Below are 14,660 nucleotides of genomic sequence, written 5' to 3' on the forward strand. Positions count from 1 at the left end.
GAAAAGTAAAGATGTGGATGGTTTGTCTTGTATGCATTCCTGACTTTAACTGTGTTGTATCTTTTTTTTAAAACAAATTAAAAGTTAAATAATTTTCATGTGTTTGCTTTGACTAGGATGAACTTTATAAATAAAATATAAAATAATTATAAAATAGTGTATAGCAAGTTTAAGAAAGCAAAAAGCCATATTAACTGCATGCAAGCAGTTTGGAGATAAAATACATTCTAAATTGGTAAATCAGCAAAATTAGGCCAATACATATTTTCACATTTTCCTCTAAAAGATTTTTATTCCAGACTCACGATAGAAAATAAACTATGACAGACAGATATTTGACTATTTTTAACCACCACTCTACAACTGGGTAAGACTAAATATTTTTTGACATTTTCAAACTTTCTGTTCATCCTTCATTTCTTCCTCTCTCTTTTTTTAAAAATCAAACTTGAGGAAACAGTCTTTTCCCCCTCGTGAATGCGCCGTTTGAATTCACTTTATTTGATGCCATAATCTGCTCTTTATTTTATTTAATGACTTGATCCTTTTCTTCTTCGCCTGTCTCTGTAGCTCAGCCTCTTTAACCATCACAGTTAATGTCTAAAAAAGCAGTTAACTGCATTTAAGAATATTGGAAACAGAGAGAGGGTTGAAACCAGAATAATAAAATCTCGAACGGAAACCACAGACTCGGTCAGCTTAATTTTTGTGATTTATGTGGCGTAGGCCGAGGCTAGATGTTCTTTTGTTATTTTTCCTCTCTCACAGAAAACCGGGAGGGTGTTTTAGTTACTTCTCACTTCTTTATTTACAGTCCCCCCCTATAGTAATGTGTCTAATCTCATGCATACAATTGATAGCATGCCTCTACCATGAATCTTTTTGGAGAAATGCGGCTAGATAACTCTCTGCGAGATGATGCGTCAGACTCCACTGGACTAATCCCAGTGGAAAAAATAATGCCAGTGAAATTGAAATAATGTCCACATGGTGATTGATGAGTAACCCATTCATGCATTTATCTTGAGAAATGATTCGACACTCTCAGTTTGGGGAGGTGGGATGTCCTCTTTTATCCACCAATCTCCTTCCATTTTCCTCCATTGCACGGTTTTTATTGCTTCTCAGCGAGTCTTCAAAGAGCCCGTAGCCTGTAATTAGGGGGCGGGCTCCCCGTGCCTCAAAACACTTCCCCGCGTTAGTGCCCAACTTCTTCCAAACTGTCCCGGGACTCAGAGCTGCGCTTCTCCCGCTCCCCTCAGCTTCCTTAGGATTTTGTTTCTCAGGGATGGCCGCATCTATTCTGGAGGTAGGGAATGTAATTGTAAGTATATTTGATTTTTTTTTTAACTCTTCTTCTTCATACAAACCCAACATATTTTGATGTGAATGATGTTGAAATTCCCGCTAGAGTTTATTTGGAAGTATAAGACTGAATATAAACAGGGCATTGAAAATTATAATGTGGATGATGACGAGTATGGTTTGGCCTTAGTGATATACGGGATTTAAATAAACTTAACGCTAAGCTGCTGACAGAGTTTGTTTGGCTCAGTAACATGAAACTTTGTTTGTTAACATCTCTTCATTTTTGCAAAAGCCCATACTTGCATTTTCTCCAGGGTTACTCCTTATTCAAAAAGCAGGCCAAAAAAAAAAGGATAATACCATTTGAATCAAAAAGTTGACTCCTGTTACCACAAGCTGAGTCTGTGGTGGGATGCAAGAAATAAACAGACACAAACTATTGAGATCTTTAAGTCTGTGATGAAGCGTTAATAATGTGAAAATGGATGAGGGCTTCTTGCATGAGAAGGAAATAACCACTAATCACCCTTAAATAGGGAGTCACTGCATGGAAAGACCATAGTCTGAGTCTTACAGTTATGAGAATATTTAAGCAGATGTTTTTTTTGTGTTTTTTTTTTAAATACAAATATTCAAAGTTAGAGGCTAGGATTAAATAGAGCTACACTGAAGAAAAGAAGAAAAAAATTCCACTTTACAGACTTTACAGCTTAACCATAATCATAATGGTCTTACAGTGGTACCACAACAGATAATGAACCATTTAAATAAGAGTAACATCAGTACTGCAGACGCACTGCAAATTTCTATAGAAATATTATAGGAATATAACAGTGATTTCTCAATAGTTACATCCACGTGTACAGTGTGTGGTGACAGATAGAAAGACATAACGCCTATGATAGAAAGACATAACGCCTATGATATGCAGGGCTTTGGTGTTTGTGACTTGCCACTAGGAAAAGTAAAATACTAGGAAAAAAGAGGTACTAATGTAAAGACATTTTTATGTCAAATTAAATAGATTCTGTTTCAGATATCCAAGAATATGTTGACTTGAAAAATAGAAAATCTTCTAAACTGGCAGCTAAATTTTCTTAATGTTTACAGGAAAAAAACACGCATACACTTAAATCTATCAGAAAATGAGAAGATAAATGGCAAGACGCTGTGTAACAATGTACCATTAGCCATGTTGAAATAAACACGTTTAACAAGATGTCTGTGTCTGCTATAACTGGGACATTACAGTTAGTAGTGCGTCACTTATATTTATGGATGTTGGGGATTGCGGAGACAGGTGGAAAAAAAACCTAAAAGTAAACATCAATGCAAAATTAAGAATAACTCGCAGACAGTGGTTTAAGTGAAACAAAAGAACGAGGGAATTCCTCCTTTGCTGAGCAGAGCAGAACCTTCCCAAGCGTAAACATTCACTGCTTGAAATTGCCCTGACCACTTTGAAAACGGAGAGAGCAGGAAAAGCCAGCGGTGGCAGTCAGACATACGTTTTTTATTAGAGTTGACACTGACAGAAGCAGCAGCAGCAAGCAGCCATTTCCTGCAGACAGACAGTCTCATTTTCCTCCTTGTCTCCTCCTCCTCAGGAAGACGCACGCTATGGCTCCAGTCCTCTGGCTATGTTAACTGCTACCTGTAACAAGTTTGGAAGCACCAGCCCAGTCAGGGATTCAGCTACACCCGGTAAGACCGGCAGCACCACTCCAGTAAAGAAGCCCTACAACATGACCTCTGACCTTCAGACAGCTAAAAACGGACGGACCGCAGACGGCAGTGGCCTGGCGGACTCCTACACTGGCTCCTTCACCACAGCTGGAGGAGGAGGAGGTGGCGGGCTGCTCACCCCCACTGGAAGCCCCCCTCCTTCAGCCGGAGGCTACACTACAGAATATAACCCTTTCTCCCACTCCTTCCAGACCTCTGTCTCCCAGGACCCGTCTCTTTTAGTGTCCAAGGCCCACGCTACGGCAGACTGCCTCACCAGTGTCTATACCTCGCTGGATATGACGCACCCTTACGGCTCCTGGTATAAAGCCGGTATCCATCCTGGCATTACTGCTGCCCCAGCTAATGCCACATCCTCCTGGTGGGATGTCCACCCCAACTCCAACTGGCTGTCAGCAACCCAGCCCCAGGCAGATGGAGGTCTCCAGGCCTCCCTGCAGCCTGTGGCGCCACAGGCTTCCCTTAGCCCACAGCTGCCCAGTTACAGCACCGATTTTACGCCTCTAAACCCAGCTCCTTACCCCTCTGTGGGACTGGGCTCCTCCTCTCACCTCCTCCAGCCCTCTCAGCACATGCTGCCCCAGGACATGTACAAGCCCAAGCCTGTGCCAAGTGCAGGGCTGATTGAGAGTCCCATGGGCCTAAAGCCTGCAAGGGGATCAGGGGGCTACAGCGGAGGGGGAGCACCCACCAGGTCTTCATGTGACTGCCCCAACTGCCAGGAGCTGGAGAGGCTGGGGGCCTCAGCCGCATCCCTGAGGAAGAAGCCAGTCCACAGCTGCCACATCCCAGGCTGTGGGAAGGTCTACGGCAAGGCCTCCCACCTCAAAGCCCACCTGCGCTGGCACACTGGCGAGAGGCCCTTTGTGTGCAACTGGCTGTTCTGCGGGAAGCGTTTCACCCGCTCGGACGAACTGGAGAGGCACGTGCGCACCCACACACGGGAGAAGAAGTTCACCTGTCTACTGTGCAACAAGCGTTTCACGCGCAGCGACCACCTCTCAAAGCACCAGAAGACCCACGCAGATTCTGCATTGCAAGGAAAAGCTGTAGCTGTGGAGGGAGACACAGATCCCCGGAGTGAAGAGACTGCAGAGCTCAACACCAGCGCTGTGCCCACCAATGCTGTCGCTGACCCAATCACCAACGGAGATGAGAAGACTGGCACACCTAATGGAGTGGAGAACAGCAGCGGACTGTTGGAGATCTGACTTCACTCAGTGTTGTATCCAGTGATATTTTGAAACATGGTGGGTTAGTTTTTTATGGTGAAAAATTGACCTTTTAAATAAAAAAAAGGGCAGTATTTTGTTTCAAGACATACAAAGGAGATCAGATCATGTTTGAAAAGACTTGATATAATAAATGACTAAGCATGTTGCAGGTAGCAATCACTTCATTTCCTCTGGACCACACACACACACACACACACATACACACACACACACACACACAAATATAAGAGAGCCTGCAAACATACATCAATGCACAAATGTTTGCGGGCACACAAACTCAACACACGCACAATATTAAGCCACCATGCCAGCGTGTATATGCACACAAATATAACATGCATACATGCACAGAAAGAAGTATGAAGAAATGTGCAAGCCTATATAATGCAAACATGCATGCAAGCACAAACACAAAAGTATGTCTGCACACACACGTATAAGTAAACACGCTCATGCACACATTTTGTAACCTACACACATTTTCTGCCTTTCAAATGAGACAAACCACTGGGGAAATTTAATCTGCAAAAGCAAAAGGAAAAGAGCTCTGAAGCCGCAAAAGGAAAGTAGTTTTAGAACGAGACTTATGGTTAGGATGATGGAGTTGATGGAGCATTGCATGCCAGGAGAAAAATCTGATTTACAGCTGTACTTTGATACTTATTCATTATTCTTGAAACAATCAATGGACAGTCTTACTTACTGTTTCTTGTTGCCAAAGACATTTTGATGTAAAAGGTTTTGCATTTCACTTTTGTTTGCTGTTTGCTTCTTACTATGTCTAATTTAATTTCATATTTACATAAATAATCTAATTTATGTCTTAAATTATACACATGGAAGATTATCTTGCACCTTGCAGGAAATATAATGCCTGAAAAAAAAAAAGCGAGATAGTTGAAGCTGGCCAAAAAGAAAATAAAATGCATTAAATTAAGACTTATTTTTCCTATTTATTAGTTATAACATGGAGTTTGGGACTATGTTTTAAAGATTTATTTATAGATCTTGAGGTTAGATGTGTGTACTATTTCTATATAATCTTTGAATTGTGAAGTCTTCCACACCTAGCAAAGTAATGATTAATAAGGGCTTCTCCTTTATATGTTTGTACATATTACAGTTATAAAAAGTTTGGGCACCCCTTGACAAATAACATATTTTGGCGAATATGGATGTAAGAAGAAGTAAACACAGCCTCTCTAGGATATGGAACATAAAACACAATATTTTCAGCAAACATTTATTTAAAGTTATTTTTTATGTCATAAATTGAATAAAAATAAAAACATCATTGTGGCATGGCACCCTACATAGTCAGTACTTGGTAATTCCCCTCTGGCAGATATCAACGCTTTTTGTAGCCAGCTAAGAGTCTTTCAATTCTTTGTATTTTGTATTTTCTCCCATTCTTCCTTAAAAGGCCTCTAGCTCTGCAATATTCTTGGGCCGTCTTGCATGCACAGCTCTTTTAAGTTCGACCCACAGATTTTCAATCATGTTTAAGTCAGGGGACTGTGAGGGCCATTCCAAAACCTTCAGCTTGCATTTCTTGAGGTAGTCCATGGTGGTTTTTGAGATGTTTAGGATCATTATCCTGTTGTAGAAGCCATCCTCTTTTCAACTTTTTTACAGACGGTGTGATGTTTGCTGGTATTTAGTGGAATCTATTCTTCACTCCACCCGTGCAATGTTTCCTGTGCCACTGGCTGCAATACAACCCCAAAGCAAGATAGATCCACCTCCATGTTTTACAGTTGGCACGGTGTTCTTCTCATGAAATGCTGCTCCTATTTTTCTCCAAACAAACCTTTGCCCATTATGGCCAAAGAGTTCTATTTTAACTTCATCAGTCCACAGCATTTGTTTGAAAAACGCATCAGGCTTCTGTAGATGTTACATTGCATAATTCTGACATTAGATTTTATGATGAGGACGCAGTTGAGGTTTTCTTCCACTGACTCTTCAATGAAGGTCTTGTTTGTAGCATCGTCGCACAGTGGAATGGTGCACCACCACTCCTGAGTCTGCTAAATCTTCCTGCCAGTTTTTTGCAGTCAAAAGGGGGTTTTGATTTGCCTTTCTGACCAGCATACGAGCAGTTCTCTCCGAGAGTCTTCCAGATCCCATCTTGACCTTCACAGCTCTCCTAAACTGCCATCTCTTAATTAGATTTCACACTGTGGAAACTGCAAGCTGACAATGCTTTACTATCTTCTTGAACTGTGGGCATCAATAACTCTCATTTTCAGAGTCTTACACAGCTGCTTAGAGGAACCCATGGTTGCTGAGTGTTTGCACAAGTTTTGAAGAGTCAGAGTATTTGTAAAGCTTTGAAATTGGCACTAGCTGACATTTTCTATTGACAATTGTTGACAGACTTTGGAACTCTTAGGGTGCCCAAACTTTTTCACACGCCACAATGATGTTTTTGTTTATTTATTTATTTAAAAAAAAAATCTATTTATGACATGAAAAGTAACTATGCATTAATGTTTGCTAAAAATATTGTGTTTTTTCCGTACCCTAGAGAAACTGTATTTACATCTTTTCAATTAAAAAAAATCACCATAATATGTTATTTGTCAAGGGGTTCCCAAACTTTTGCATATAACTGTATATATTTACAACAATATATAGATATTGTTAGGTGTGTTATTTTTCTACTTTTTTCACATATTTTCTCTACTTTGTGTAACTTTCCACAATGAAAAGATGTCTGTGTTGCTTCAGTTAAAAGAAACATAAACATAAGAGCTTAATTTGTTGCTCACAATTTTGCTCGTGATGGTGAACTACCAAAGTTTGCTGATTTGTTGTGAAATGAGTGTATAAGATACTGTAAATAGTGATAAAGCATGAAACCTCGTAAAGGTATACATGTTGTAAGAGTTAAGGTGTGGAATCGTGACAATTTTGGTGCTTTTAAAAGTAAAGAAATTCCAAAAAGCATTTTTCTTCGCTGGTATTATTCGTATACAAAGACATTGAGAGATGTCAGTTTGACTTAAATGAAAAGCTGCTTTTTCTTTGAGCATGAAGCTCACTCCTCCACACCCTGCTCACCTCTCCTCACTCACTGCCGTGCTTTTCATATCTTACTATATTTCCACCTCACATGGCCAAGCAAATACTTTCATTATCTTTTGCAGCACAAACAAAGCCGTCCACTGAGGTGAAGTCTTAACTCCACACAATGACCCCCTTTCAGAGAGCCACTGTAGTTACACTCAAGACAATTACTCCACTCTCCAGCTTGAGAGGGGTAATTACTGAGAGCGATGCTCCAGCAGAGTCCGTATAGAGGAGAAGAGGGGATTAGGACAGGGGAGCTGTGGTTGTATTGTTTATTGAGGGAGGCGGTCAAACAAAGGACCCCAATTAAGGCAGGATGCAGGACGAAAGACATGATGTGGAGATACGAATGCAGAGGAGAAGCTGGGCTGACCATCAAACATTTTTTCTGTCAAATTTGACATTGCGTTAGGTAAAGTTAAGTAACGACAAGTGGCACTTATGTGTCTTTCTGTCCAGTTTCCTTTCAGGTCATTCAGGCTTTTGCAGACTAATAAAAATACTTGAGGTGGGTGGACTGCCCGCACTGCATTAAAAGAGAGATAGCCTCAGGAAAGACTAAATGAGGCCTGCAACAGATGTGCTGTCTAACATAGAGCCAGACAAATAATTATTCTATCTAAACGATATGTTAATAACCACAGTGGCTAAGATGTGATGTTTTAAATGGATGATAAGCGTTTAAAACAATTTCAGAGAAATGTTCAAATTGCATTATCTAACCAGTTAGAAGACAGAAAAACGCAATGGGAAAAAAAACTATAGAAAATAAAGGATTTTCATGGCAGACATGAAGAGGAGACCTGTACAGCTGGAACCCCCCTGAAGCTACCGATTCTCCTGTTGTAATATTTACACTTCCCGGGCTGCATGGTTTCAATTTAGGGCTTCTAATGAGCTGTACTTGAGGTCAATTTATATAAAACGTCCCGGGGCCGACTCTGTCATCAGGGACCGACATGTTTATGGTGGTCTGAAGTGGGCGCACGGTCGAGTCCACAAAATAAAAGGCAAACAGGGGGAATGGGGTGTGTCAGGCCAGTGAGTGAGGGTGGGGGGATTAAGAAGATGGTCAGTGGCTTTTAAAACCTCTGCTGCTACTGGTATTTTTCTGCCTTTTTAAAATACACTCCCTGTAGCCTTAACTTTATTTTTACTTCTTTTATTTAGAGAGTCAGGAAACATTAAGTGTTGCTTCAAATAAGGTCATAAAAAGAAAAATATACATGGAGTGACACATAGGGGCAAAACCAGAAGCCGGACAATCTGTTCCATATGGCTTGCCCACTTGTGCCCCTGTACTCCATTTACAAAATCAAATCATGGCAACACACAGACTTGTTAGAGGCTAAAAAAAGTTATTACAGCAGATCCCAGACACACCTGTTAAAGCCATCACACAGCCCATTTCCAACCCGACTAACACAAAGAAGCAATTTTAATACATTTACTCCAGCAGTGTTTATTTTAGCCATAAGACTTGATGAGTTACACAAACTTGCGCTTCATGAATTACTCCAGGGAGTTTCAACTTCCTGAGAGATTCCAGCTCTTTAAAATAAGGGGATACATCATGATGTGGTGAACAAAATGCTAATGAATCTCTTTTTCTTGCTATTATCTGGTCCTAAATGCATAGTCGAGTGAAACAATGGAGTGTGCTGACATAGCCACAGGCACGGGTGCCCACTACTGAGGGAGGGGCAGGGGTTTTTTGGGAGGCACGAAGCAGGACAAAAGCACAGGTGTCTGCAGGTGTGACTGGGTCTCTGTGGCAAAGCGGGGGAAGAAAGGGAAAAGAATGTCAGCACGCCCAGAGGCACAGCAGTCAGGCCATAAGTAAAAACAAGATAAGGTTTTCTGGCAAAGGGGAAAGGTAAAGTGACCTGAGTGAACCATAACATGACCTGAGGAGCAGAGGAGGTCAGCTTAAATAAAACAGGGGTTAAAGGGGAAAACAGAACAGATAAGAAAGGGCAAGAGGTAAAAAGGTCAAGCTATCTCACAGATATACTTTATGTTTACTTTGCTTATCATTTCAAGTCATCATTTACATTGTCAAGAAAGGAAACAACACCATGTTACAAAAAAGTACAATAGATGTGCATCCTCATTAATTATCCTCATGTGCTTTTCCTCATTTATGCACTAAATTTAGTTCACGTTGTGGCAACATGCCTTTAAGTCTAGCTGATGCAACAACATTGTATCTTGCTGCACTGCTTCCTATCTCTCCTGATTGTTGATTATTACATTGGTGATGGAAGTTAGACCACCCTTTCACTTTTGACCAAAAAGTTTGACTTGCAGCGACACAAACTCTGAGTGCTATTCATATTTCCAACACTAATTGTACACATGTCGCAGCTTTTTCTAGGCTAAAGCTGTCTTTAAAGTTTAAAGTACTCCGCTTACTGCCCAATGCACCAAATGCGGCACTAAATGAGGCCATTTTGTTTATAGGAACTGTGGGAGGGTTGTGGGTGACTCTGTGCCCCTTTAAAAAGATAATATGCTTCCCATTTAATGGCCTCCGGATGACAAATTGCTTCCAGGGGAAAATGAAGTTAAGAAAATTGCATGTGTGACATGTAAAGACATATCCACTCTACTTAAGATGTTTGACATCCATAATTCAATTATACGCAACAGTAGGTGCAGTTAGGATTTTTTGAATAACCGCATTTGCCCATAAGGCACGGATGAAGTACATACTCTGGCCCTTCATCACTGATCCCGATTATTTCCTATGTTGCCCTTAAAATCATCATGTAACAACAATGTTCGTGTCCTAATAATGAAAAAATATTCATTTTACATGCAGATTTGAAAAGAGAATACAATTATTTATTTGGAGCTTAACAGTGTGCAGACCTCACTCCTTCGTATCCTGCAATGATTTTTCTTTTTTTCTTTTTTGTTTGTCTTGTACCTGAGTAATTTGCCTGGATGTGTGCACACTCAGTCCCTCTCACATGCAGATTTGAAGACAGTAAAGCTGGCATAGTTTACTTAAGTTTGACCAAAATGGAACGTTTTTTCATTGACAAGAGGAATAGGCCCGTATCCCTTAAAGATGGTTGGAAAAACATTTAGAAAATTGATGGCCCATTATAACCTAATACCCTTACAAATATCTAGAGCACCCATAAACTATTCTTCCCTTTTAAAAATGCTTACTATCTTGATGGTATTCTGCCCTTATACAGCTTTCTTTCTTTCTTTCTTTCTTTCTTTTTTTTTTTTTAGCGCAAGCCACAAAATACTTCCTTGGAACATTTAAAGCGAAGGGATTTAAGAGAGACAGTGCGGAGAAGGGGCGGTGGATATGTAAAACAAACAAACAAAAAAAAAGCCTCAGAGAGAAAAGGTAGAGAAAACACAGATCAGATTGACCTGCCGCTGAAAGTACAGCAGTAAGTGAGAAAAATAGAAGGAAGCCAAATAGCAAATGAATCTGGATCTGAATCAACTGAGTGAGGAAACTGAAGAAGGAAAAAGAGGAAAGAAGGAGAAGAGAGAGAGAGAGACAGTGAGACAGACAGAGAGAGAAAGAGAGAGAGTCAAAATGCAGAAAGAACTGAGTGATTTGGGTTGGAAGCGGGAGCAGGGAGCCAGGGTTGGCAGGGTTTTGGTGGAGGAGTGTGGTGGTTCAGAAGTCCTCCAGCGCGAGGCGCCAGTGTGTCCGGCGGGGGCCCTGACCATGAGCTGCCTCACCCCCCCTGAGCCACGGCCACAAACCCCCTCTCCCCCTTCACCACCAGCACCACCACCCATCCAACCCAAAACCCACTGGCAGGCAGCGCTTCACTGAAGCTGCTGCTGCTGCTGCATGTTTATTTAATATTCTGAAGAAATTGAAATATCTTTGTGGGTTAACACACATACATACACCATTACATATCACTCACCCGCACACATACGCACACACACACATACACACACACACACACATATGTACACACATACATTCACACACATTACCACCACAATATATAAATAAATAAAGTAGAGTAATAATGTTCTCTTGATCTGTGGCCAAGAATAGAGTTGGAGAAAATCTTTTTCAAATGATGTTTTCAGAGGCGTAGAGGGAGGAGCGTGAATGTCTGACACTGCATGTTGCCTGAGCAGGCGGCATGTCTCAGTCTGACTCCCACAGAGGAGAGAGAGCATTAACAAAGTGGTTGACAAACAAGAAATAGTTCCCATGTGACAGGAGCGGAGTGACTTTGAAAAATAAATAAGGACAGATATGTATATTTGCTGGCAGAGTTAAATGCCAGTTCAATCATATATGGACGGCACTGATTCTACGAAGCATTTCACATGTTAAGCAATTTAGAATCTCTGAGTGTGTGGTCTATAATTGAGAACATGTATATGAGGTGTTTGTGAAGTGTTAAATGAACAAATGTGGATGCCAGCCTTATTCTGAGCGTGTGTGTGTGTGTGTGTGTGTGTATGCATGCATGGCTACACACACATCCGTAATGAGCCTCTGATCATTACAAAGCAATTCCTTCAGACAGAAATCCCTTAAACAGCCTTGGTTTTGGGCTTCATGCTATCCCCCTTCTGTCTCCTCTCTCCTCAACAGCCACCAACCACTGCTGCTGCCAAAAATAACACAGGAGCGCCACTCGAACCCGCGCCTCACCACAGCACAGCTTGGCCGCAAGAGAGGGATCAAAACACACACAAAAAAGGAAACACATCATATTGTGGAAGGAGGGAAAAAGAGCATTCATACAGCTCCACGCTTGAAGATATCTACTGATGATTTTGGCAATGAAAGAACCACACATACTAATGCACCGGGCCAAGACAGGGGAAAGGAAAGTGTGTTTGTGGATGTGTGTGTGTGTATGCACGCATGCATTTTGGATGAAATATATTGTAACTGCTAAGATGGTATTCATTTCTGATCTCATTCAGTCAATGATTTAACCACTAGCTCCATAAAAACACTTACATTATCACGTTAAAGGTCAATAAATTAGGACCTTCAACCGACAAATGAAGCCCCGGAGAACAAGTCAAATTAACGCTGAAAGTATGAATAATGAGTAGTAGTGGGGTGTACTATGGTCACAAATAAATCATGGTGCTTTGATTGTAGGTTTGGGAGTTCAAATGGGAGACAACTTTACTCATTGTCATGGCCGGTTCACTTTGTGTTGCATTTGGCAAAATGTGCTTATCCACACTAACACACATATGCCAGTGAATGAAGCCATCAGAATCCAAGCTCTACTTCAATGGTGTCCAGCATGGGTTTACGAGCAAACCATCACAGGATTAATTGTCGAACCACAGAAATAAAGGAAATGATGGAGAGGTGGAAAATGTACAGAAATATTTTATGGAAGTGCTGCTAAATAGTTGGGCAGGAGGCTCTGAGCTCGTGGGCCCAAAGGATTTTAAGGGGTGGTGCAATTCCCCTGGGTATTAACCAAGGCAAACAGATCCAAAGTACAAAATGGGCCCAAATTAGTAGAGCTGTCAATCTGCAATTGTGTCTATAATCAATCTCATTACTATAACCTTATAAATAAATGTTATATTCCTGCACATCCACATACAATACAGTTTGGTTATTACAGGTTAGACAAACCTGCTGTCTTTTCAACATTTTATCTTCTTTTTTTTTAATAAGACACACTAAAGGTTATCCAGGTCTAAACCCCCATATTTAGCTTAAGGATAGTCAACTAAATATGAGAAATTTACTGTGTTTCCATCTCGGCCTGAAGTGAAGATGACAGGTGCCAAACACCCGGAGGCTCCAAAGCACTGCCAAAGACACCGGCAGAGGCCCGTCAGCTGGGCAAATCAATGACTGACTGTCGCCCTCTTCTGGATCCACTGTGTCATAACAAATTGGTGCACAAGAAGCCAAAATGCAATTAGACTTGAATAAGACTTCACATGCAAAACAAACGCTTTATAACTAATGTAGCCTACAATTAAGTGAAAACTTAAAAAAACAAAACAAAACCTTATGTTCACGCAGAAAACAGGCCTATGAATAGTGGGGCAATGGCCTTCTCACACTATGGAGGAAGATTAGCCTGATTTTAAAAAAAAAAAAAAAACACCATCACAAAGTACAGATACTGGTACTTTACTGAGTACCCAAGTTTTCCCATACTTTTTACTTACAGAACATATGTTGCTTTTGTTTTTTTATGCAATTTTTACACTGAATAGGTCTAATTTTCCTTTTGGAATTTAACGTTAGGCAAGTACATTATCACTGTGCTCGCTATTTCGTAGTTCTAGCAATAGATATTACTTGTGTACAATTTTGAATGCACGACTTTGACTTTTAATGGTATAAGTCTACATTGTACTAGTGGTAATTTTTCCGCCACTCTTCAGTCTGTTTAATGTATGTGACTATTCACCTGATTTAGTTGTTAAGATGAGGCAGTCGTCCACGTCGCCGTTAAAAAAAACTTTGTGACTTTTTTACTTCCTATCCTGTGCAACCGTGGAGCAATGTTGTGAAAACTCGGCACATGCGAGGCGGTGTATTCCGGTGTCCAAACCAGGCGAACCCAAAGCGTCTTCGGACGAATGAGAACTTTTTTTAATGCTTTATTGAACAAAACATTTACAAATAACAAGGCAAGTCAACCATGGTATTGAAAAACTTGGCATGTGTCTCAGTAAGAGAAAACAAGAAAGAAAAAAACACACAATAAAACTATTAAACGTAAGAAAATAGATTAAAATATATAAAGTTTAAATAAAACAATATAAATAATACAATAAATAAAGTTAAAATGATAAATTTACACAAATCGTTCTTCAATTTAAATTAAATGTTAGTAGTTAAAATAGTTATAAAATCATACACTTCAGGGATTTACAATACAGTCGAAACTCAGAATAAGCATTGAAAATGAATGGAGTTTTCATGAATTTGGCATATCTATATAATATTTTGCCATCTTTATTGACATAAGAAACGGTTTCAGTTTCCTTTTACACAATACGATCATTTACAAAATATCAAAATATTAATCTTACGGTTTGCAGAAGAAAGGTAAAAAAAACAAACAAAAAAACAAAACAAAACAACAACAACAAACAAACAAACTCTGAGCTAGGGGAAGTTACAGTTCATAGATTTTAAGCAAAAAAACAAATATTCTTAGTTTGGATTAGAGGAAAATCGATTGAATCAATATTCTGTTTACCTGTCAATTAAATTTAGAGTTACCCTCAACAGTACATGTTTCCAGTATAAAATTTCCATCAATATAACTGTTGATTAAGGTACACATA

General features: G+C 40.1%; 1 protein-coding gene and 1 long non-coding RNA gene across 3 annotated transcripts; one reads left to right on the forward strand and one right to left on the reverse strand.

Moving 5' to 3' along the window:
- Positions 1-312: 312 nt before the first annotated feature.
- sp7 (Sp7 transcription factor) lies at positions 313-6,748 on the forward strand. 2 transcript variants are annotated; one of them, XM_044350113.1, is made up of 2 exons: positions 313-1,324; positions 2,916-6,748. In XM_044350113.1, the coding sequence occupies exons 1-2, from the start codon at positions 1,289-1,291 to the stop codon at positions 4,263-4,265; spliced, it is 1,386 nt and encodes a 461-aa protein (XP_044206048.1). In that variant the 5' UTR covers positions 313-1,288; the 3' UTR covers positions 4,266-6,748. The 2 variants fall into 2 exon arrangements, with proteins under 2 accessions (XP_044206048.1, XP_044206049.1); XM_044350114.1 differs by having other exon boundaries at positions 313-1,309.
- Positions 6,749-8,629: 1,881 nt separating this feature from the next.
- On the reverse strand, positions 8,630-13,927 carry LOC122981406. Its single transcript, XR_006403229.1, has 3 exons — positions 13,775-13,927; positions 13,098-13,232; positions 8,630-9,133 (listed from the first exon to the last, which is right to left on the reverse strand). It is a non-coding gene; the product is annotated as an uncharacterized LOC122981406 (long non-coding RNA).
- Positions 13,928-14,660: the final 733 nt, after the last annotated feature.

The sequence above is a fragment of the Thunnus albacares genome, chromosome 4, assembly GCF_914725855.1.
Source record: "Thunnus albacares chromosome 4, fThuAlb1.1, whole genome shotgun sequence".
Classification (NCBI taxonomy): Eukaryota; Metazoa; Chordata; class Actinopteri; order Scombriformes; family Scombridae; genus Thunnus; species Thunnus albacares.

Excerpts from the sequence above, each read along its gene's own strand:
- sp7 (XM_044350113.1), top strand. The coding sequence starts at position 1,289 with ATGGCCGCATCTATTCTGGAGGTAGGGAATGTAATT. Across the intron at positions 1,325-2,915 it reads TGGAGGTAGGGAATGTAATT|GAAGACGCACGCTATGGCTC; the intron begins GTAAGTATATTT and ends CCTCCTCCTCAG.